The sequence below is a fragment of the Mustela lutreola genome, chromosome 11 (genome assembly GCF_030435805.1).
Source record: "Mustela lutreola isolate mMusLut2 chromosome 11, mMusLut2.pri, whole genome shotgun sequence".
Lineage (NCBI taxonomy): Eukaryota > Metazoa > Chordata > Mammalia > Carnivora > Mustelidae > Mustela > Mustela lutreola.
Window position 1 is genome coordinate 39,353,389 of NC_081300.1, and position 26,299 is coordinate 39,379,687.

Here is a 26,299-nt window from a genome sequence, read left to right on the forward strand (position 1 = left end):
TGACTTGTATGTATATGTTTAATTCACAGGGGGTGTACACAATGGAGAATATGTCCCATGGCTATATTGCTATGACCCTGTAATGGATGTCTGGGCTCGAAAACAAGATATGAACACAAAACGCGCCATCCACACTTTGGCTGTAATGAATGATCGCTTGTATGCAATTGGAGGAAATCATTTGAAAGGTCTTTTTTCTTTCTTTCTTTTTTTTTAATCACAATATCATTTGCATCTTATGTTTCTTGCTAAGGGGGTTTCTTGTTAGATAATCATAGTTAACCAAGTAAAAAACATGTTGACCAAATAAAAGAAACTCTGTGTAAATTAGCTGTACCCTTGGGCAAGCATTTATTTTGGCTCCTCTGCAGATAGGATTATTTTTAAGTTACTGCACACATTAAAGAAATGAATAATGATGTCAAGAGAAAGCAAAAAACGAGAGCATTAATAACTGAAAAGCACAAACAATTTGTTGTAACAATGAATTCAGTAAAATAAATTATTCCTTATCACCAAAGTTATAGTAATAAATTTTTTCCAGAAAATTGTTTTTTGTAGTAATCATAAAGAATTTCAGTCATAGATGCACAAAGAAGCTAATACATGATTTTTCTTAAGGAAAACATTTCATAGAATTTCATGTCTAAATTTAGAATTATTTCTTTGAAGAGTTGGATTCCAAACATTCTATGACTCTCAAATTCTTTGTTTTATTAATAAAAAAATATTTAAAACATAGTATTCTTAGAGTTTCGTCTGGGCTCCTTTCCTTCTCCATAATGTGTATGACTACAACTTTCTGTAGTTTGTGAGCGTGTGATGTTATGCACGTGCACAGCACACTGGGCACAACAGGGAAGCTAAGAGAGCTCTGGTGTTGAGAAGAGTCCCCGAACTACTTTGGGCCCTGGTCTCCTCACCTGAAAATGAAGAAACTGGTCTAGCTGATCGCTAAAATCTCCTCCAGCTCTGACCTTCCATGATCCTTGAAACTGACCCAAAAGAGAAACAGGCCATCCACGTGTGATAGCTGAGGATTTATTTTTCCATAGTACACCCATCTCAAAAAACAGGGTTAGACATAGACATTCCTTCTGGATTTCCTAATACATATGTACCCCTAATGTAATTAAAGACCACACCGGCTTAATGTTTATGTAAATATTTCCAAGTTCCTACTCAATCCCAAATGTCAATATCCTGGTCCATGCTGCTCTCCTCTGTGCTCAGTGGGAGATTATCTTTGCCGCTATAACTCTTCCTTTTTTATTCTTTTTCTCTCTTACTGCTGCTCCTTCATTTCAATCCATACACCATTCCTTTACATCAAAATACTTGTATATAATATTACTTTTGTAGCTTTCTATATTAAAATGTGAATTCTGCTAATTTCTTTTGCATAATAATGACAAAACATTCTAGGAACTCTTGAATTTTGAGGTTATACTTGAACAGAAAGATTTGGGGAATGACAACCTAAATGAGAAATAACACACACACACACACACACACACACATCAAATTAGGTTGGCTCAGGGGCAACTGGGGGGCTCAGTGGGTTAATCCTCTGCCCCTGGCTTAGGTCATGATTTCAGGGTCCTGGGATCAAGCTCCACATCGGGCATCTGCTCAGCAGGGAACATGCTTTTCTCTCTCTCTCTCTGCTTGACTACTTGTGATCTCTCAGTGTCTGTGTCAAATAAATAAATAAAATCTTTAAAAAAAAAATAATTAGGTTGACTCAGGGAATCATTACGGCTTAGAGGGAAAGGTGTGGGTCTGGGTCCCAGTTATGCACTTGGAGTTGTGTGATCTCACTCAAGACCCTCAACCTCACGTCTATAAAAGAGGGATAACTATCCTTTCCTTGGTAGTTTTTGTGAGGCTTACAGTCAACATATGTAATACATGTACTGGGCACAGTGCCTTCTGTGATGCCACTAGAACTTCAGCCCTGGGAATTTGCTCCAATCTTCAGTCATGTATATTATCGTCGATAATCTTAATGATAAAGGAGAGGAATACAACCCAGAATTCCAGTAAGCCCTTTGTTCTACTGTTCCCAAAGCTATCTGATTTATTTTACATAAGAAGTTACGCAAGAAGTTCAGTGGCCTGAAATAATTTGTCCACCTCTTCCAGAATGAAAATTACTCTACTTTTTGGCCTATCTTCTCAATTACTTTGAAGAGTCCAATAAGTTGATTAATTTAGTGTATGCATTATAATTGTCAGCTAGCAAATATCCATTGCATGCATTTAAATAGAGGAAAATTTTACTTAGGATTTGGTCTGCTCGATGAAGCTCTCCCTCTACAGATTTTTGACTTCCTAAATTAAAAAGCAGGGCTCCAGTAGAGTCCCAAGATCTTTTGTTCTCTACAACGTGCTTACTGACCAGTCACTGAGAAACTTCATCAGAGTAAGAGAAGCCCTCAGCAGAAGTAGCCCCTGATTCTACCTTAACCCTTAGTAGATATTGGAAACCACTCATACTATCATAATTATTTATAAACATAAACTACTGGGAAGCTGGGTGGCTCAGTCGTTAAGCGTCTGCTTTTGGCTCAGGTTATGATCCCAGAGTTCTGGGATTGAGCCCTGCATGGAGCCCTGCTTTGAGACCCACATTGGGCTCCACGCTCGGCAGAAAGCCTGTTTCTCTCTCTCCCACTCCCCCTAATTGTGTTACCTCTCTTGCTTTGTCTCTCCCTGTCAAATAAATAAGTAAAAATTTTAAAAATAAATAAGTAAGTAAATAAACTGTTAAAAAGGTAAAAGTTGCTAAACATCATGTTTTTAGTAAGTTAAAACATCTTGAGAGAGTTAAATATTTGTTTAGGAAAAATGATACAGTTTAGTCTGTAAGAATATGAGCTTTGAAGCCCCTTTGCCTGAGTTTAAACCTCAGCCTGTCTACTTGCTGGCTGTGTGACTTATTCAAGTCATTACCTCTCTCTATCCCTCAGTTTTCTCATCTGTAAAATGAACATAATGTTTAACTATCTCAGAGATAGGATGAGGGGAATTCAGTGAATTCATCTACATAAAGCATTTGGCAGACAACTAGCTTATTACAAGCACTTTATAAAATGTTTGCTTTTAATTATTTTAAACCTTTTTAATCCAAGGTTTTAGTAAACATTTTAAAATAAGATCTACCTCCATATAATCAACATTTACCAATGACATCGAGTCAGACATTCTTGCTTTGAATTAATTGGAAATACCCAGAGTTTGTTTGTTTGTTTGTTTTAGGTCTCTGTAACATGTCTTCCAATTTCACTAGTAAACTTATGCTTTTGTCTCTTTAGAGATACAATTAGCTATTTCTTGGCTCTAGAGCTTTTTAAAAAAGAAGCCCTAGCCTTGAATCAGGACCCTGAGAGTTCATTCTTATGTGCTTCCGTTTTGCTATGTCCCATAGGTTTCTCCCACCTTGACGTAATGCTCGTGGAATGCTATGACCCAAAAGGTGACCAGTGGAATATTCTCCAAACTCCCATTTTAGAGGGTCGAAGTGGCCCTGGCTGTGCAGTGCTCGATGACAGCATCTACCTTGTGGGAGGCTACAGCTGGAGTATGGTATGTGTCCACAGTTACCTCACCCTCCTCCTCTCTGTTTTGTTCTTGCTTTGTGTTTCCCTCCATGTGTGTTACCATCCACGCAGAAACGTTTGAAGAGTATCATGTTTGGGGCGCCTGGGTGGATCCGTTGATTAAGCATCTGTCTGCCTTTAGCTTGGGTTGTGATCTTGGGGTCCTGGGATTGAGTCCCTCATCGGGTTCCCTGTTCGGCGGGGAGCCTGCTTCTCACTCCACTCTGCTGCTCCCCCCTCTGCTTGCGCTCTCCCTCTCTCTCTCAAATAAATTTATTTAATTAAATCTAAAGAAACAAGTATGAGTATCATGCTTGTATGCAGGCTGTAAGTCACTTCAAGTAATAAAAAACAACCAGTGAATTGTGGTCGAGCTGGCCTGCTTTCTCATCCATTGTTTCCCGAAATGTGTGGTTGGTTCTCCGCCTCTATCCTATGTGCCTGCCTTTGTGATTCCGGCTTTCCAACTGAAAGTGAGACACAAGTGGTTTTACAAACTTTCTGTTGAAATTGTTTGCAGAGTTCATTGAATTGTTTGAATTGTCTGGAAAGTTTCTGACCAGGGAGGCATAAAAACTAGAAATTGTTAAATATCCACAAAGTCTCTTTAGGATATATAATTTGCCATTGCTTTTGACTTTGGCCGGTCTTTATCATGAAAATTTCCAAGCTCACACACACAAAAAACGAGAGTACAGTGGACTCTCGTAAACCCAGCCTCTGGCTTCAATATCTGTCAAGATTTTGCTCTACTTTATCTGTCCTCCATTTTAAACATTTTGACTGAAGCAATCTGAAGCAAATCTAGACATCATATTATTTCACCCTAAATGATTCGGTACTTATCCTTTTAAAAAATTATTCATGTGTTTAAACATACCATCAACATACCCAACAAAATTAACAATAATTCCTTCATATCTAATCTATATTCAAATATTTCCTATGGAAATATATATTCCAAGTTGATATGTTCAAGTCAGGATCCTATAGTCTCACTTGCATTTGGTTATTATATCTCATCCATCTCTTGCAATCTGGAAAATTACCCCACTCCACTTCTTCTTCCATACCATTAACCTGTAGAGAAAACAAAGCAAAACAAAAACCAGGGTCAGCTATCATAGAGAAGAGCTGGTGTTCTGGAATAGGCGAATGACGGCCTTGCAAGGTCATTTAAGACAGTCTCTGTCTCTGTTTGGACTATAAAACAGACACTTAGGCATAAGGACTTCATAATAAAGATCAGCTTTTTTCTGTTTAAAATTTCCTCTGTTCTTTTTTTTTTCTTTTTTTGCCAAGAACACCCGAGGAGGTAGCCACGTAGTTGGAATTATATCACATGAGGAGACTTATAGGGCCCTGTGGTCAACATATTCATTTTTAAAATGATGACCGTCTTCATATTTTCTTAGCTATAGATTGGTGTTACAAGATTAACTGGGGGTTTATTTGTTTTGGATCAAACAAGGTTGTTAGATAAAGTTGTTTTTTTGTGTTTTTTTTTTAAGATTTTATTTATTTATTTGACAGAGAGATCACAAGTAGGCAGAGAGGCAAGCAGAGAGAGAGAGGGGGAAGCAGGCTCCCCGCTGAGCAGACAGCCTGACGCGGGCCTCGATTCCAGGACCATGGGATCATGACCTGAGCCTAAAGCAGAGGCTTTAATTCACTGAGCAACCCAGGTGCCCCTGTTAGATAAAGTTTTGGGGGAGTTTTCAGTGGATATTAGTTATAAGGAGGCAGATATATATTGATATATAGTAACTAGATATTCAGACCTGTGCTTGATCTCCGGGACACATGAGTAAGCTCTAAAAGCATACGCAGTTGGAACCAGACACCAGCAGTCCACTTTCAAAAACTAATGAGTAGGCTGGTTAGAATTTTGGGGTTTTGCCTATGATAAAAACCAAATGGGTAAAAAAAAAAAAAAATAGGATCTGGTTTTAGAAGGGAAACGTTAGACAAGCACTACCCCTAGACATTAACAAAGGAAACAAGATTAAAGACATTTTTTATTTCTCATGTAGCCACTTGAAAATCAATCAATCAATCAATCAATGTCCAAAGAAGTTGGCAAGCCCACTATTCCAGTTTATTTTAAGCTAGTTTTGAATGCCAGCTCTGATTCTCTATAGTAGTAAAATAAAAATGGAAGAGTGATGTAACTATCTCAAATCCATTGTACTGAAACTATTTGAAAAATTAAAGATGGGCTTGTGGGGTGCCTGGGTGGCTCAGTGGGTTAAAGCCTCTGCCTTCGGCTCAGGTCATGATCCCAAAATTCTGGGATCGAGACTTGCATCGGCTCTCTGCTCAGCAGGGAGCCTGTTTCCTACTTTCTCTCTGCAGGCCTCTCTGCCTACTTGTGATCTCTGTCTGTCAAATAAATAAATAAAATCTTTAAAGATGAGTTTGTTTGTTTATTTGTTTTTAACTTAAGCCAGCTGGACAAATTCAAGTTTTTGGTCAATTATTTTAAAGGATTTGCTGATCATCTAGGTGTTGTAGGCACAAACACACACACACACACACACACACACACACACAGATTTTGAAATCTTTTGACTCTCAAATTTCCTCTTCGAATAAAACAGTTTAAAATCCGCTGCTTTCAGGGAGAGGGTGGTGGGGTTATGGGGAGGGTACGTGCTATGGTGAGTGCTGTGAAGTGTGTAAACTGGCAATTCACAGACCTGTACCCCTGGGGCTAATAAAACATTATATGTTTATTTAAAAAATTTTAAATTTATAAAAAAATTTTAAAAAAAATAAAATCCACTGCTTTCATTTGGAACTTTTTAGCAAGAGCAGAGAATTGATGTTTTCTTTCCAATGCAAATGTGATAAATAAGATTGTTGTCACACGTCTGTGAACATTCTTCCTTAAATGCCCCCTGCTCTGCCATTACAGGGGGCCTACAAGTCATCTACAATATGCTATTGTCCGGAAAAAGGCACCTGGACAGAACTGGAAGGAGATGTAGCAGAACCACTGGCAGGCCCAGCCTGTGCAACGGTTATCCTGCCCGCCTGCGTCCCTTACAACAAATAACACCAGCAAGCCCTGAAATGGACAGTATCACATTCTAGGAGACGGTGACAGGTGACATCGCGATCATACTAGGAACAGTGCATTCTAATGGTATAACTGCCGGAATCCACCCTTGGTTTCTAACAATATTTCCAAGTAACTACAAAAGAAAAAGACCTGCTCTTGAACAGATAACCGTGTCTGGAACTCGGATCACACCAAACGTGCTGTGATGACAGATGCTTCCATTTCAGACGGGTTTTAATTCGTCCCAGCTTTCCAAAAACTCCTCACATGGATTTTAACGTTCAAAAGGAGAAAGATATAATATGGAAGAGTGCCCCCAGAGAGACCTAAGATCAGTATTGTGCATTGTAGTCTACCTGCATGTGATCTATGTTGAAGTTTTGGGGATATTGTGTTCATGAATGATTCAGAATTTGACCCACTAAAATACTTACTGCATCACAGGAATTGCCACTTGATTTTATATTCCTAATCTGTGGCTACTTCACAGACTCCACAGGCAACACAATTGTAGAGAATCATATGAGATTGAAGAGGAACATGTTTGTTTCTATAGATCTTCATTTCATTTACCTTCTGCCCCCTCACAACGCCCCATGGGATCAGAGAAGAGAAAGATGTTGGTTCTTGTAGCAATTGCTTCCTGCCCTGTAGGCTCTAGGCCAGCCAGTCAAAACCTGTGTCCTCAATTTTATATGAAAGATTAAAGCAAAATATATTATGTCACTGTTCATTCCACAGAGGCTCAAGTTTTTCTCATTTTTTACAGTATATAAAAAAGTAGTGAACACACCTGTCATTTCCTCCAAAAAGTAGGACTGAAAAAATTGCTCGTCCAATATTGAAGAGATTCTTGTTGGTTAATACATCTGACCCAAACTTAAACCATAATAAAACTGGGAGATGCCTTTCAGGAATTCAGGAATAATTTCTTTTAAGTACAATCCCAGTTGTCTCTCTGTCCTGAAGACACACAACTTAAAAGAGCCATGAGAGTGAATCATCTTCCTTAACAAATATTTCTCCCTCTTCCTCACCTTTGGCTCTAGAAATGGCTCTAGATTTGACTCTAGAAAAGCACATGACTCACCCTGATTATTCTCCAACTCATCATACTCGTTTGTTATCACCAAAGATGCCTGAGCTCAGTTAGGTGAGCAATTGCTAGTTGTCTTTAGGAGCAAGAGGAAATTAGGAGCAGAAGGTCAGCAGAGCATAAGATGGTTTTCGGTGTGGCCAGTCAACAGAGCAAGACTGGAAAGAACATAAATTTAATTTTTAAGCTCTTTGGAGCTGGAACAAAAACAGTTAGGAATAAATACTAGCCTAAAATATTTCCCCATCACCCAGGGGTGTTGTTGAATCCCTTAACAAATGTGTCATTCAAAACAACAACGTGGGGAAGCCACAGATTAAAAATGCTTTGGTGATAAGCTTTCACCGTGGAGCATGTCAAGATAGATGGGCGTACTGGCATCTAATGCCTTTTCTGCAGTAAAGTGCAATCTTTGTTGTTTTTGTATTTATTTGTATGTTCAGATCCAAAGGATCCGTTGTAAAAATATATATATAAATATATATATATATACATATATATATATATATCTCCAGTGCAATCAACTTGCATTTCTTTTTCCTTGAAAACATACAATACAGAGAAGGAAAGAAAAGTTACAGTACTTTGCAGGGAAGATCGTAGCCGGCGTGCTGAAGAGAACAAGATCGGCTTCGGAAACTTTGATTGTCAACTACTACCATTTCTTCTGAAAGTCACAGTTTATACGAGGATATTCGCCTTCCTTAGACTTGTTCTTCACTTATTTTTTATTTCTAGCCAAAATAAATAAGAGCATTTATGAGAACTGTAAGTAAAGCTTTCTTTATTTCAGAAAGGCACAAACTATTAGAAGTGAAAAGTGAGTACTTACGTCACAGAGATTGTAAATTTTGTACAGTATTAGAATGTGTAAATGAAGCTTGCTTGGAAGGGGAAAACTTTAAATAAAAACTTTATGTACTAACTCAACTGTCTCATATTCCTACCTATAAGGCATACGTATAAATCTCTATGGTGAATTGTTTAAAGGTTTACAATATGGAAGTGCCTAAACATTGTTATTCTGCTGATGTGCTTTGCAAGTTTATTTAGCTTCCTGGCAACATGTAAATGTATATGGTATGGACGATGCAAAAAATGGTGGAATGCTTCTGGAAAAAATGTTGTGAGTTCAAAATTATGACTAGAGGGATGCCTGGCTGGCTCAGTCGGTATAGCATGTGACTACTGACCTTGGGGATGTGAGTTCAAGCCCCAAGATGGAGAAGAGCTGACTTAAAAAAGTGAATTTTTTAAAAACCATGAGTAGCATCTCATTTATCCACTGCAAGAGTGCTGTGATGAGACATAAGTTATCTAAGATCTAATAATTAAATACTTATGCAGATTATAAGAAGCACCATATGTATTAAACAGCACTTGCAAAAAAAAAAAAACCAGTACTTGCACACTTTCTAAAGAATAAGTGAATCACTCACTAAATTAGATCAATTATCTTAAAACATAGTACTTAAGTGTATTTTCTTTTTAAAAAATCTGAAAAAGGGGGCGCCTGGGTGGCTCAGTGGGTTAAGCCGCTGCCTTCGGCTCAGGTCATGATCTCAGGGTCCTGGGATCGAGTCCCACATCGGGCTCTCTGCTCAGCAAGGAGTCTGCTTCCTCCTCTCTCTCTCTGCCTGCCTCTCTGCCTACTTGTGATCTCTGTCTGTCAAATAAATAAATAAAAATCTTTAAAAAAAAATCTGAAAAGGAAGTGCAGGGGAAGAAAGAGGCTGTGGGAGACAGTAGGGGAAACTGAGGTATGTAGCTGCAGATAGAAGTTGGACAACTTCTAGGCAAAGAGCTATGAAGGGTTGGAAACGATTTCCTGAAGCCTGCAGGCTGGAAAGAATTTAATTTTTCCCAGCTACATGGACCTTTACTGATAACTAAACTCACAATTAAAGGATCATTTGATCCCTCCTGATATTCCATGAAAGCAAGAGTAGTGGGGTTTCTCTGTTCTTCTGCTGGCTCTCCAGCTTTCCGTGCTTGCTGTCTGTGGTGGCCTCTGGTACCGTCTTCTCCTGAGCCAACTGACTAGTTGATGCAGGGCTTCTTCCAAATGCCCTGAATCCCCCAAAGCTCTAGTACTGACCAGATACCATGGGCAGTTAAGCAAAAACATCTCTTTTTCCTAATCCCAAGGAACCACCTATTTTAAGTCTGTAACTAGACTGGCAAAAACTGGGAGAATGAGCATGGGGACCAGGTTTTTTAATTAATTAAGCTGTGTTTGTAGGTTTAAAATTAGTACCTGTGTTAGTACACCCCATTAGGGCCAAATTTATATTTTTCCCAACCGTTTGATATTTAAATCACCTAACAAATTGTCATCATTATCAACATTAAAAGTATCAAGTACTTTTTTTTCTAAGATTTTATTTATTTACTCAATAGACAGAGATTACAAGCAGTCAGAGAGGCAGGCAGGGAGAGAGGAGGAAGCAGGCTCCCCGCTGAGCAGAGAGCCCGACGTGGGGCTCAATCCCAGGACCCTGAGATCATGACCCGAGCCAAAGGCAGAGGCTTTAACCCACTAAGCCATGCAGGTGCCCCAAAAGAATCAAGTACTTATTTATTGAACATACCCCAAAAGGCATCACTTATAAATGCCAGAGTTCTCATTAAACTTGGTTCTCTAGGTCAAAGTATTTTTTAAATGAAATAGCAAGTGAGCTAAAATAAGGTTGGTAAAGCATCCCAAAGCCAATTAAAACACACTTGCAGGTAACGTGAAAGACTGATCTCCTACAGATGAGGTAGTGGGAAGATCAAGACTGATCCAGCCTGACTTCCAAGAAGCACCTGACCTAGAGGATGTTGAAACTGTGATAGGAAATAAAATGGCAGAGCACCTGGGTGGCGTGGTCAGTTAAGCATCAGACTCTTGATTTCAGCTCAGGTCATGATCTCATCGTAATGAGATTGAGCCCTGTGTAGGGCTCCATGCTCAGCGTGGAGTCTGCTTGAGAGTCTCTCCCTCTACCCCTCCTTCCACTCACACTCATGCTCTCTCTCTCTCTCTCTAAAATAAATAAATCTTTAAAAAAAAAAAAAAAGAAAGAAAGAAAATAGCAATGAGAAGAAACAGAAAGGTCAATATAAAAAGATATCTAAGTAGTATGTCTTCTGTGTGTGCTTGCACTGTTATAGAGCTACTCTGGTTAGTACAGTAAATACTGGCCAGTAGTGGTTGGGTTTTTTGGTTTTTTTTTAAAAGATTTTATTTATTTATTTGACAGAAAGAGTTCACAAGTAGGCAGAGAGTGGAGGAAGCAGGCTCCCTGCTGAGCAGAGAGCTCAATGTGGGACTTCGTCCCAGGACCCTGAGATCATGACCTGAGCTGAAGGCAGAGGCTTAACCCACTGAGCCACCAAGGTGCCCCAGTGGATGGGGTTCTTAATGGAGATATTCTACATGTTGAGCTTATGGCTTGGCACAGTAGCAAAATGTTCAGTTCTACAGATGAGTATGAAAAATACCCTTCAAGAATGCAACACAATGGGGAGCGCCTGGGTGGCTCAGTAGGTTAAGCCTCTGCCTTCAGCTTGGGTCATGATCTCAGGGTCCTGGGATCAAGCCCTGCATCGTGCTCTCTGCTCAGCAGGGAGTCTGCTTCCTCCTCTCTCTCTCTGCCTGCCTCTCTGCCTACTTGTGATCTCTCTCTGTCAAATAAATAAATAAAAATCTTTAAAAAAAAAAAAAAAGAATGCAACACAATGGTATAAAAATAAGAAAAAAGTCTACAAATTGAAGTTTGAGTGGCTTATTCTATTCTAGGTTATTGTCTGGCATGTATTAAGGACTCAGTAAATGTCAGTTATTAACATTAGCATGATTAATATTAACCCTAATAGTAATAGGTAATCTAGCTCACTAATGATGCTAAAAACAGGATGATTGAAGTGAGTTAACATGTAGAACTGTTGACTCCTCAGGCTAAAAAGAAATATATAACTTCAGATAATGTGACTCCTGATTCTAACCTCCCCTTCTGTTCTTTATTTATTAGGTTAACTCTTCCTCTGTGGCCTTTCAAATCCCCCATGTAAAACAAAATGACACATGGACTGGGGAGGTAAACATTGAGCTGCAGGATGAAGTCATCCTACAGTTAGAGAGATGGAGGGCTTCTTGCTTCCAGAAAAGTCACTCAGATCCAGGACATCTGAGGGGGACACCTGGGGGGGGGGGGGTGCTCAGTTGGTTAAGTGTCTGCCTTCGGCTCAGGTCATGATAACATGGGTCATGGGATGGAACCCCATATAGAGCAGCCTGCTTCTCCCTCTCCCTGTGTCCCTCTCCTCCCCGATTCATGTCCTTTTGCCTGCTCTTTCAGATAAATAAATAAAATCTTTAAAAAGGAACACTTGAAAATTGAACTAAATTAGGAAAAGAGGAGTAAGAGAAATAGGGTTTGGTTGTTAATTCAAAGTTATTATGTCAACAATATTATAATAACATAACACTTCCACTGATTGAAAGTTTATTATGAATTAGGTATTATGCTGGCATTTTATACACGTTTTCTCATTTACTCCTCTGAAGAGTTCCATGAGGTAGATATTATTCATAGATTAGAGGTCAGGACAATTAGGCTCAAAAAGGGTAAACTGTGTGATAAGGTTAAAGAGCTGATTCGTTGTAGAGCTAGGAGTGGAACCAAGACTTTAAACTTAAGTCATCCTCTGACCACCATCTTCTTCCAACAAAGAGACTTCCTAAGTCAACCATTTGAAGTCATGTAGGAACTCTTGATGAATTTGTCCTAGATGAAGAAGATGCGCTAGAAGGGAGAGTGAACAATTAATGATGACGCATCATGGCAAATGCTATCTATTGCTGGTGTAAATTAACTACAGGGAAGTGCAAGACTGGGCAAAGGGAACTTGATCTGTGACCCTGGGAAGTCATTGAGCTTCTCCAACTTGAGTTCTGTCATCTGTATAGGGAGTGATAATCTCTTATGCAGAACATTATCATGAAAATCACAAGTAAAGAATCTGAAAACTCTTTGCAGCCGGTAAACTCGAAAGTGAAATATGCAGATCAGCTATTGGGACACAGTGACACAGTCTAACTTTTCCCTTGGGACACAAGATACATGAAAACCTGGCTTCTGCCTCACTTCTGGTTCAGTGTTCTTTACTACTGTGTTCACTGAGCAAGGTGAATCCTTGCTTTTCCACAAACACGGCTATGCTTTTCCATCTTTGCCCTTTTGCTTGTGTGTTTTCTCCACAGAGAATGCCATTTCATGCTCAACACTATCTATTAAAATCATGTCCTTCAAGGTCCCGTTCAAACTCCACTGCTTTCATTAAGCCTTCATGATCACAACAGTCTTGTGTGATATTTTTCATCTGACTTACTATGGCTTTCTAACTTTATCTATTCCATACTGTTTGTGAGATTTTATGTCTTACCCTTTTACTAGATTCAGGGTTCCTTGAGGGTAGAGAGAATATATGATGTGCCTTTGAAAGAAAAACAAATGCCATAAAATATTCATTGAATAAAAGTACTATTTTTTTAATTATCAATAAAATATAACCAAATTATGGGCACATGGGGAAAAACAGGGGAAAAAAGAAAAATGCCTTTAGTCCACCGTTAGCCCAGTAACTTTTCTCTTTGGGGTCTGACCTTACCCATATTTTTCATTTGACATTTTGCATTCTACACAACTGAATTTATATCTTGATGTCTTAAATTTTTTGCATTTCACAAATATGTTTCCATGTGACTAGGTGGTCTTTATAGTAATTTTTAATAATTTCATAGTGTGCTGAATGAACACTCAAGCATTAGCAAATTTTGATTTATGTACTGGTGTCACAGAGTCCTCAAATGGCACTTGTATGTGTTCTTTCGGATTCTCTCCCACTGATCTCACTTTACAGTTCACGTTCCACCCACTGCTAATATTGCTTCACTATAACAAACACTTTGAAATATATAAAAGCTCGGTTCTCCAGAGATATTGCTCATCCGGTTCATCTCCAGTCCTTTTCGTCACTTAACATTGCTGATGAGAAATGCTACAGCTACCCCCACCTCCAGGCTCTTCCTGAATATTTGTGGTAACTTGTACTCTCCTTGTGAATGGACTTAGACCACCAACACCCCACTTCAGGCCAGATGGCATTCAAACAGTTTGGCAGGAAGTCCTTTACTTGTCTACAAGTTTTTCTTAAAAGCAATCCAGACTATTAAAACCAGCTAGGATAGGACACCATATTAAATATATTCATTTGTTTTCCAACATGATTGGCCATGTTAATCCAACTCACAGGAAAGAAAAAAGAAAGAAAGGGAGGAAAAGAGAACTTTAAAATCAAAGGCCTTTGAGGCTACGTGTCTGATGAGAAAATATCATTCAAATCTCTGACTAGACCCTACCTAGGGTAGTCATCATTTTCTTTAAATCCTTAAAATATTTACTACCTATGCTGGTTATATAACATCAGTAATATATTTTATTATATTGATAGCATTATATGACATACTTATTACTTGTTTTAACTCATCCCTTTGATGTAGATGATATAATGCTTGAAATGTGTTTTTTCCCACAGTGCCTTTCCCATAGTTGTGTTTAATAAATGAGAAGAAATTTGATTTTTGAGGTGTTAGAACCTATGAAGTAGCAAAGTCACTTCTGACTCAGAAATTTTATGCTCATAATCTTGAAAATGCATGCTTAACATGGGTTTTCCCAAAAACAATTCTGACTGCTGTCAATATGACAAACTCTACAATAGCCTCTGTCTGTAAGTGTGGGCAAGCTAATTGTCTTTGTCATATTAACCATGTTTCCTCTATTTAATGACTGTGAAAGCCAAATTTTAATGCAAAAACCTTTGTTCAGTTGTATTAAAACCTTACTATCATGAAAGTCTTTTCCCCAGTACCCAAATGAGATAGTCCTGGTATAATTCTGGACTCTAGCTCTGAAAACATTCACAAATATTGCTTCTCAAGGGGATCTCTTCACAAATAATGATGAATAGGTAATAACTCTTTTAGTATCCCAAAGAGTATCTCCAATATTATGCTGTCAATTTTTTGCTCATTTATTCCTTTCATTATGGACAAAGCTCTATGATGTGCCTGATAAAGAACATAAATGTAAGTAACTATAATGCAAGGTATGTGTGCAATACAGATATATGAATAAGGTGATGTGGGAGTTTCTAGAAGGAAGAGTTTATGTCCAACCAGTGGTATCAGGGAAAGCTAGGGCAGAGGGAATATATAAAATCAATCTTAAAGAACAGGTGGAAAATAAATAGAATTTTTTCTCTTCAGTTAATGTTTGTAAGGTAATTCTTGAAAATACAGTAACTAAGTTTCATACAGAAAACTGCTAGATGAACGATACTATAATCATCTCCAAAGCAGAGTACAGAATGGTGGTATATATGATGATGAAAATAAAGAAGTGTGAAGACAAGAACTTTTCATGTTTAGATTGAATGAAATAATCCACAGCTGGCCAAGATATTTGCCATGGCAAATAACAAAAAGAGAATAAGTTAATATTTTGAAATATTTTGCAAGGCATCAGTGAGAACTGAAAGCAATTGGGACTAAATGAACCAAAGTTCCAAAGAATGGAACAGTGTTTTGAAGTGAGCCAATGATGATCGGTAATTTTTTTTCTCTGGGGACATTTTCAAGCCCGGCCACAAGTTGATCAGCCTTGGCCCAGGCAGAGAATCTGTGCTGTGGGAAAGAAAAACCAGCAAACTTTTAGCTTTCATATAGAACTGGAGTGACAAAATGAAAACTTGAGGAATCCTAAATACACAACCAGTTTTCCCTGAAGGGAAACATTTGGAATTCTTGTGTTGGTCAGGAGAATGGAGAACTAGACCAAAAACTTCTAGAAGGCAGAAAAAAATTCCCACAATCTTACCGTGCTCAGGAATTAAAGATTTGCCAGGTGAAGAGTACTGTTTGAAATATATGATTCCTCATTCCCTTAAGACATTTGTGTATTTTAAAGTTATACAAGTTAGGAAGATAAAAAAAAAAAAAATTAAGCTGAAAACCACAGGAGGGAAGAGCTGGATCTTCTTTTAGACTTCAGGCTGAAGATACAAAGACCAGACTCTCAGCCAAGAGCCTGGGAGAGACTGCCCTAAGAATAGAACCAAGAGTAGACTAACAAATCCTGAAATGAGCCCCAGCAAAGCTAAAACTGAGATAATCACCTCCTTACTCTATCGGAATAACAGAGTTAGGAGGAAATTTCCCTAATGGAAGATAAAACTATATTAAGTCACTACAGTTCTTTTATACACAAAACTACACATTCAGTCAAAAATGATTAGACAGGAGGAAAAAAATAAAGTACCATGTGACCTATAATCAAGGGAAGAAAAAGAAAAAACAAATAAACCCACGACTGATCCAGATTTTTGAGTTAGCAAATACCTATGATCAATATATTAAATAAAATGTAAGAAAAGTAGACAAAATAAATGAAAAGATGGAAAATTCTCTGAAGAATTAGAATCTGAATTTTAAAAGAATAAATTACCTATTCTAAAACTAAAAAGAAAAAAATACACATCTTAAATTAACTCAATGGAGTTAACAACAAATTAGATACAGCAGAACACAAGATTGGTAAACTGAAAGAAAGATTAATAGAAAATATCCAAATGAAGCACAGAGAGAAAAAAAGAATAGGAAAAAGTATATGTGTGCGTGTGTGTATAAATATTATATATATTCATATATATGTATACATATATATATGAAAGGAAAATATGTGGGAAACTATACATGAATAATGACCATATAAAATAATTGCAAATAGTTGTGAAATTTAAAATATGTAGATAACTAGGGGCACCTGGGTGCCTCAGTGGGTTAAAGCCTCTGCCTTCAGCTCAGGTCATGATCCCGGGGTCCTGGGATTGAGCCCCGCATCAGGCTCTCTGCTCAGCAGGGAGCCTGCTTCCCTTCCTCTCTCTCTGCCTGCCTCTCTGCCTACTTGTGATCTTTGTCTGTCAAATAAATAAATAAGATCTTTTTAAAAAGTAGTAAAATATGTAGATAACTAAATTCTATAATGAGAATAATTCAAAAGACAAGAAGGAGTGGTAAATAGAGTTCAAATGTTCTACATTTCTAGCAGTATTAGGAAAGAAGTAAAATAATAATTTGTAATAAGTGAAGGAGACATGTTGTGGTCTCTGGGTTAACCATCAAAAGAATAATAAAAAATGTAAAATTAAGAGATGAATAGGAGAAAAATGGTATAATGAAAATAATTAAATCAAGAAAAAACAAGAAAGGAGATTAAAGAGGATACAAAGCAGATTAAATAAAAAGCAAATAATAAGATGAGAGATATAAAACCAAATAGATCAATAATTTCATTAAAGATAAATGGACTAAATATTCTAAGTAAAAGAAAAAGATTGTCAGACTGGTTTCTAAAAACTCATTATATGATGTTTATAGGAGAAAAAATTTAAATGTAAGAATATGCCAAAAGAAAGCTGATGTAGCTGTAATACCACTAGGTATACTATAAACATAAGTAGAATTTTAGAAGTTCAAAATGGGCAAGCTTAGCACTCCTGGGTTGGTGATATTTGGCATAATAGATGGTGTTTTACATATTACGAATCAGTTGTAACTAATCAGTGTTTTAAGAAATGATTTCATACAAAAAATATTTAATATGAAAGAAAAAGAAAAGAAAGAAAGAGACAGAAAAAAATAGACGATAGATAAATAGAGAGTGTGTGTGTATGTAAGGTGATCTTGGATATTTATTATAAGGTCTCCCAGAATTTATATTTGTGGCTCAAATTTCTAACATGACTCTTAGATCTTCAGGCCATCCTCACAGTATTGTTTCTTTAAACATGGTTCCTAGTCTCCAGCAGGTCTCCACTGCGTGTCCCCCAACATGTACCCACACAAAAACACAGCCATCTCGGTAATGTTTAGGAGAAAAAAGATACTGTGTCATCCCAAAATCATAAAACTGGGAGTGGAGATGGAGGGCATAAAATAATGATAAAGGCAGGATGACATATTCTGAGAATAAAAAGAATCTTGTTTTGTAGGAAAGAAATATATAAAGAAGTATTATTTATCCCCAGATGAAAACAAAACAAAATCAAAAAAAGCTCTGTTTGGTGGTAAACTGTCAAGGAATATGTCTGATATATATTACCTCAGATATCAGTTAGATTCTTAAATTGAGGTTTAACTCCAAAATGCCAGAAGAGGCAGACCAAATGAATTTTGTAAAAAGTGAGTAGTTAATGGAAGAGGCATATAGTGTTAATAAATTCCAAAGGGCTTGTTCCTTCAAGAAAGATTCCATTAATCTGCAGAAGCCTAACTCATAGGATCTCATAAGACACATTCTGTTAGTGTCAGTGTTCCACACCAATTACAGATTTCTGAAGGGCCATCAGAGCAAAACTACTCCCTTAATATGTAAGCCGGCACTGCTGTAACTAAGATTGCAATTGGACTGGGACAAATCTCTATGATCTTGATATATGAAAATCCAAATAGATGGTTTCCACAGAAATGAATAAAAACATTTCCAAATTACTTATTCAGAATTAATCCACTGCAGCTCTGCAAAGCAAATACATTTGATGAGGTTCAGTAAAGCAGCCAATGAAAAATAAACCAAAATCACCCAATAAGGTAGTGCTATTCACTAACATGAAATCCATGCACAGTTAAAATAAGAATTTAGACAAAGTGTTATCTTTTAATTTCAAGTATACAAATCCATGAAGTTAATAATTGGAAATACCTTAAAAATCACTGGATACAATTTTTAACTAGATGAAAAGAGCAAAGGCTGTAGCTACTGACCCTCCTCTCCAAATCTTGATTCTGTTGTTTCCTAGCTAGGTTAACATGAACAAGTTAAATTCTTGTGTCCCAGGCTTAGTTTTATCATCTGAAAAATTGGAGTAAAAATACTTTTTTCTTGGGTGTAATGAACTAATTTTACATTTTCAGATGAAGGAAGCATAATACAGAAAGATGAAGGGTTGTATTCAGGACCATCATTAGTTAAGAGAAAGAGAAATTTAAGACTCACAAAACTCGCCTCAGAATCCCAAATCAATCCTCTTCTATTTCTGTTTGTTTTCTTTATGGTTGAGTTTCCATTTATACAAGCAAACTGAGCTAGAGACCTGGGGAATTATCCCAGGAATCTATACTAAAGTGATTTTTCTTCAAATATTCTGTTGATCCAAATCTACCACCCCCCCCCCCAAAAAAAAAGGTTTGAGTTTCAGATACCTGGCATTAAATCAAATATTCTAAAGTTTGAACCCATGACATATATAGCACAATATGAAATGGACTTTTTTTTTTTGTTTCAAATGAAAGTTTGGGCTAAGTCCTCAGAACTGAAGACAGTAGGTATTAAGGGCAAGTATGTGTTAATTTAGTTTCTCTAAGAATCAAAACCAAGACGTGTAGACGTGAGAGAGACATATTGAGGAAAGTGCCCATGAGGAAAAGGAGGGGACACCAATAGAGACAGGAATCTTGAGAATGCTATTCAGGTCTGAGCCCAGTGAAGGAGAGAGAGAAGAAAGGAAAGTTGGGCAGGGAGATTCTCAGCCTACAGCAAAGATCTAAGGTTTGCAGAAGGCCAATTAGAAGCTCTGGAGGCAAAAATCAGTCATCAGAAGAATTCTCCATTTGGTGGGAACAAGCCTATCTTAGCATCCCTGACTTACTCAGTCACTGGCTAGAAGCAATCTGTGGGAAGTGTGGATTTGGCATAAACGCAGTGACAGATTCTGAGCACAGCAGCTGGGACTGTCAGTCAAGTATGTTCCCTACAGCCGAGGCTCTGAGTGGCTCATTTTTATCGCCACTGCATCACATTTTCTATATGTGACTATCATATCCCCAGAGGACTTGCTCAGAAGGAGGCTTACTGATCCAGTGACTATAACCTTCCAACACTTCTGAAAGCAAAGACTGTAAATTAATTAGAGGGAGATCTTCAAAGGGAATTTGTAGGCAAGAGGGTGCTGAGACATTTCATCTCCCCTCAGACATTCATGGGAATTGAAGTCCTCTGATTGAGTAGAAACTGAGATCCCTACCTCCTCCTGCAAGCTGCCATTCCTACTAAAAAGCACCGCTTCCAGAGCGGAAAGCAGGAGCATCCTTGGGAGATCATTGAGTTAGGGACCACAGAGTAATCAATATCTTCCCTTAACCCTGGCAAAGCCTGAAGGTGGGATTCTTGGAGAGCCCCTGGTATGTATGTATTAGACACATCCTCTTCACATCAGATCTCTCTGTTATTTGAGAGAAAGCTTTATATAGCCTCAGAAGGGGCAAAGGCAATGCAACTGCACAGTTCATTGCCTCGTCACTTATTTCGACTTGAAGTACATTATTTTACTCTCTTGAACCTCAATTTCTTCATCTTTAAAAGAAATGTAATTTCTACTCCAAAAGTCTGTTGTCAGAATTAAATGAGATAATGTATGTGATAGCCTGAGAAACCTCCACAAAAAGCAACTCTGTTCCCAAGCAAACAAGTAAATTTAGTGCTCTGTAATCCTGGCCGATTGTACAATTTTAGAAAACACAGATTTTGTCATTTAAATAGCACCTTTAATGAATTTGCTGCCCTAAAAGGAATTTAATGAACACCTGGGGATTCAGAGCTACTTAGGACAGCTCAAGAACTTCTTTCAGTACTCTTACTGTTTGAGGATGGTATTTTCAAGGGTCCCAGTGTTTTATTATTTAATGGCTGTAAATTACTGTACAGATTGCTTGAGTTAATGATGTGACAGGGTGACCAACCGTCCCAGTTGCCCTGGGATCTTTACAGTTTTACCACTGCAAGCATAGCAAGCAAACCATGACATTGGGTCAGCTCCTCGTTAAGCTCCTAAAGCACTGCCTAGAATATATTAAGCATTCAGTGAAAGTTAACATTTGTTGTTGTTTTTGTTTATTGAAATTTGATCTTTAACAGCACCTTTACGTATAATAACCCAGTTCTAGAAATAGCCAAAATGTCTCACAGGAGGTAACGTTAAGGAAACAGCCATATATCCATGACATGGAATCCATAGAAGGATCTACTGATACGTGGGATGACCTCAGTAAATCTCCAGTGGATGAGGCTGGGGATCTCAAAAGATCACCAGCTGTGAGGACTTTTTATACAACATTCTTAAATGACAAAGAAATAGAGAATAGATGAACGGTTGTCAGGGGTTAAGAAAGAGGTAGGGGTAAAAGGTAAGGGGACACCGGACACCGTGAGAGTTCCTTGCCGTGAGAAACATTCTGCATCCTGACTCTATCATGGTCACTACCTCGGTTGTGATATTGTTCCCTACTTGCCAGATGTCACCATTGGCGGGAAACTGGGGAAACTGCATTATTTCTTACAACTCCACATAAGTCTACAAGGATGTCACCCTAAAACATCTAAATGACAAGAACCTGAAAGTGTAAGAACACCAGGGTGTCAGGTCAGCCTGGAGTTTATTAGATTGCTTTTTTTTTTTTTTTTTTTTGGACCATGTGATAGAATAAAAAGTGGAAAGTTTCAGATGAGTAGTTGCAAAAGTCAATTGAAGCTTAAAAAAAGAAAGAAAAATACAAAAACACCTTAAAGATTCTATCGTGACTTAAAATACACACATGCCCGTTTGTTTGATAACCTGTTGTCCTAGTGCCACAGTCTGTTCTTTGAGTTTGAAGTCCGGGCAGAGCTCCCGGTGTGGCTGCGCTGATCACCATCGCTAAGTCACTTCTTTAAAGCAAAAAAAAGCTTAAAGAACTTGGAACACAATCCACGTGCTCCATTTCTAGGTTTTTCATAGTTTTTTGTTTTGTTTTGTTTTCTCCTTTTAAAGGTATTTTCTGGTTATCTCCCACATGGGTCTGATTCAACACTTTTTCAAAGCAACTTTCTGGTTCTCTCCAAAGAAACCATAAAAATGAAATTACCATACTAGCAATCCCTCCACTGGGATAACTACTCTTAATACGTGGTACAAACCCTTCACTGAAGATCTAATTCCAATGTATTTTTAACTGAGGTGCATTTTTAGATGTGCTTATTTGTATTTCTTTTCTATATGGTATGTGCTGCTTTTGTAATAAAAGATAAATTGTTGAAAAATAAGTTAACATTCCTAGGATTTAAAAATCAGATAAATAAGTTCATGTTTTGTAATTAAAAAAAAAAAAAGCGCTATCAATGTTCCCATAGTCCTCCCCCGTACCCTTCCCATCATCACAAAAAGAGGAAATTTCTGTCACAGACAAGTTTTGTATCCAATCCATTTTCCCATTACACTCACTACCATCTTGGACCACCTTCCTCCAGTTTCAGGAAATATAAGCTAATTTTCACATCCACAAAAATAAAGTATGACTAGAATAAGACATATGCATTATAGGTGTCACATTCTAAACCTGAATGTAAGTGGTCTGAGAGAATTGTTGGCTCTGTTATGTTGCTGCATTATTAAGCCGATAGAAAGAATTCATTAATGAAATAACTAATCTGCAAAGGTGAAAACATACAAGGTATTCTCACTTGGGGAGTTAGCCTAATAGTTGAATAATTGCAGTCACTCCTTTGTAATAGTAATGTGTTGCCCATGTTTTGAAAGTGGTGTTTAGGATCACCTGGGACGTTTGGCCTTCCTTGCCTAATTCAGTCAAGCTATACAGAGAAGCCTGGTAACAGATGTGTGTGTGTGTGTGTGTGTGTGTGTGTTTGTGTGTGTGTGTGTGTGTGTGTGTGTATGAAGAAATCAGAAAGGCAAACATGTGTACAGCTTGAAGTAATGGACTATGTGCATCTGTATATAAAATATTGTCGTCCGTGTGTGGGTGCATCCTTGCACCTGTGGAGAAGCCTAAAGCTTTTGATTGTACATTGAGTATACATTATAGACCACATGATGTACTGGAAAAAACACAGGAGGAGAATTTGGGAGACCACCCACAAGCCCCATCTTTGACAATCCAATTTCTACGCTTGACTTTGACTTCCTGCTTCAAGCGCCAATGGCCCTGCAAGCAAACTACCTGAAGACAGTGATTTCTCAGAGGACACCCAACAGGAAAGAGGAGAAATTGACTGAAAGAGAAACAAGTGCACTCAGGATGAACCCCACCAGGGAAAACTGAATCTCAAGGTTTAGAATTTAATTTTTCTGGTAATGATGTGATTCTGCTCTCAAGTGAATCGCTCTTTACTCCACTTTATTTTGCACATATTATCTTGAAGTCACAATTTTTAATCTCTAATTATCTTACACGTAATTCAGACCTTTTATATAGCAGAAAGATACGTGTTACATAAACTAGTCTGGTGCTAAACTGTTTTGCCGGGGTACGTCTTATCCTACCCATTTTTTAAATATATCTCTTTGTTCAGAGCCCAGCTTGGTGAAGCAATGCAATGGTGTAACCTGCATGACAATGGTTGTGAAAAAGATTAAAACAAGCCTCCAACAAGCTGCTAAGTCAAAGTGTGGGAAACGTTGCTCAGAAAGCATGCTTCTTTCTGCTAGAGAAATTTAACACCTCTCATCCTACCTCCGAAGAAGCTAAGAGATTTAGAGAGCATGAAAGTGGATGTCAGGCAGAGCTGCATCAGGAGGAAAGAGGAGGGAAGGGCAGGAGAGAAACAAGGAGTACTAAGTGCAGAAAACAGACAGAACTGGAAAGAAGAAAGTGTAAGCAGAATCAGGACAAAGAGCATTCTTTCAGAGTGCCTGGGTGGCTCAATGGGTTAAGCCTCTGCCTTCGGCTCAGGTCTTGGGATCAAGTCCTGCCTTGGGCTCTCTGCTCAGTGAGGAGCCTGCTTCCCCTCTCTCTCTCTGTCTGCCTCCCTGCCTACTCGTGATCTTTCTCTCTGCCAATCTTTAAAAAAAAAAAAAAAAAAAAGAGCATTCTTTCAGTCATCATGACTATGAGATAAAACCAATTTCTTCAGCATTTGGTAATTTCAACATTAACTTCCTCTGTTTCCTGTAGAGCATAGCATTGTGCTTACTCACAAGACATGTGCAAGAAATGAAGGAAGGAAGAAAGGAAGAGTTGCTTAATGACCAATCTTTTCTGTGTTTGGTGGGATAGGAGCTCTTCTACAGGAAAAATATTAAAAATCTTCTATTCTCCTTCTCCAGGACTCCAAACAAAAACACCCAGAAAGACTCTGCTCCTCTTACTCTTTGTAAATTACATAATAAACAGAATCTCATTGGAAATTTTTGCTCATGTTTTGGGTCAGACTCTCATCTTCGTCAGCCAATCTACTGATGATGTAGATGAATCTGAATTTTTATTTAACTGCTTTTCCTTAGCATGTGAATACTTTGGGAAAATAAACTGACAGTAGATTCTAAGCAATAAACCGATGCAAATCTGCAAGTTCGGGTCCAACCTTTTACCATCCAAAAGGTCTAACACTGAATTTCCATCTGTAGTGAATTGTGTGTGGGTTGGTTTTTTTTTTAAGATTCTATTTATTTATTTGAGAGAGAGTGAGCATGAAGCGAGGAGAGGCTGAGGGAAAAGGAGAAGTGGTCTTGCCACTGAGCAGGAGCCCAACATGGGCTCCATCCCAGGACCCCAAAATCATGACCTGAGCCAAAAGCAGCTGCTTAACCAACTGAGCTACCGACGTGCCCCTGCAGTGAACTGTATTAATGCATATTTTACATAATGCAGATTGTAAGGTCTAGCAATATAATGGAAACATTCGCTTTAAAAAGAAAAATAAGGGGTCACCTGGTTGGCTTACTCAGTTAAGCATCTGCCTTTTGGTTTCGGCTGAGGTCATGAACTTGGGTTGTGAGATTGAGACCTGAGTAGTTCTCCCTGATCAACACGGTGTCTGCACAAGATGCTCGTGCTCTCTCCCGCTGCCCCTCCCACTCTGCTCGCTTTCTCTCTCTCTCTCTCTCTTTCTCAAATAAATAAATCTTTAAAAAAAAAATAAGATGTTTAGTGCCTGTAATTATATTTAAAGTATATCCTTGAGACGTGGTAGATACTCAAAACGCATCACCATCACCATCCCAGCGCCGAGCACGTCCCACTTACTCATTTATTTAGCAGTCTCATTCACAAGACTTGGAGATCCCATGCTCCTGCCCCATTCTTGTTTGAGGATACTCCTACTCCCGGTCACTCTGCTGCCAGATGGCTCCAACCGGCCTTGACCACTGACATGGACTTGAGTGCCTCATCGCCTGCGCCTCCCAGTGTTTCCAGGTGCCCACTGCCTCACTGACCTCAAGACTTCTGTATATTGGCTTCCTACCAGAGTTGTGCTTAAACTGTTTCAGTATGCATAAATACTAAGCCTTCCCATAACATACACAAACACACACACACACACATATTAGTAAAAGATTTCATTTGCAGTGAATATCGATACCAGGACATTACAACAGATAAATTAAGGAAGAAAATATTCCAAAAAATGGTGGCTCTCAACACCCATGTACGTTACTAAAGTGCTTTCTCCTCCCTCTTATTCCAGACAATCTTTTCTCCTACCGCTTGTTCCAAGTAACCTTATCTCCAACACCCCATAGAACGGTCACATGGTGTGGACGGCTCCATTTCAAATTGTGTTTGTCCAACAGCTTCCCACATTTATTTCCCAATAACCTCACAAAGCTCATTCACTTATTCAGACAGCTGAAATAATTCCATCATTAGGAGTTATAATTTAGATTTATAGAATAGTTAATACACATATGCTGTCCTCTATGTGTATTATTTCATTTAATCAGCAATATAGCATTTTAAAGGTCCTCTTTTAAAATCCGTATGAAAATCAGTGCATCACAGGATAAATAACCAGTACCCACTATATTTTGATCATAGGATCACATAAATTAGTACATTGTTATTACGTCCAGTTGTATATGCTTATTAACTTTCCTTCTGAAAACAGTTTGCATGGAAATACTCTATACATCTGGTTTTCCCAAGAATAACTCCCAGCTTCTCTGGGTGTCACAGTGTCTTCTCCCTGTAGGGTAAAAACTCTGATCTTCTCATCAGTGTCAGCCATGAATAATTTTATAACCTTCCAGTAGGTTATGTGCTTTGGAATTTTTCATTGGCCTGTGAAACATTTATTACATTCTGAGAACTTATTAAGCATGGTATAAAACATGGAAAAGATATAGTCCCTATCCAGTACCCTCTTCATCTAAATAACACAAGCAACCAAATAAAAATAGTGTGTCGCAAAGATTGGTTTCAATTTCCTTCATTTCTTTTTAGGATTATGATGTCATTTTTCAAAGACCATGTCCGGGAGCTTCGGTCTAAGGAGAGCCTGTGGTCATATGAGATTAGAGGCTGGTTCACCAAAGAAATGAGTTTTGAACAAGACCCACTGAAGCAGAATTTGGGCCATACATCAGAAGAAACACTGAAATGGAGCTTAGCATAAAAGAACTGAAACATCAGCTTTTTTTTTTTTTTTTTTTCCTTTTGCA

General features: G+C 38.1%; 1 protein-coding gene across 2 annotated transcripts in view; it reads left to right on the top strand.

Moving 5' to 3' along the window:
- KLHL14 (kelch like family member 14) overlaps positions 1–8,687 on the top strand; it is a 99,435-nt gene extending 90,748 nt beyond the window's left edge. For both annotated transcript variants that reach the window (XM_059139543.1, XM_059139542.1), the window contains 3 exons: positions 30–188; positions 3,431–3,588; positions 6,520–8,687. In XM_059139543.1, the coding sequence (XP_058995526.1) occupies positions 30–188; positions 3,431–3,588; positions 6,520–6,660 (458 nt within the window). In that variant the 3' untranslated portion in view covers positions 6,661–8,687. The remainder of the gene's footprint in view (positions 1–29; positions 189–3,430; positions 3,589–6,519) is intronic.
- Positions 8,688–26,299: the final 17,612 nt, after the last annotated feature.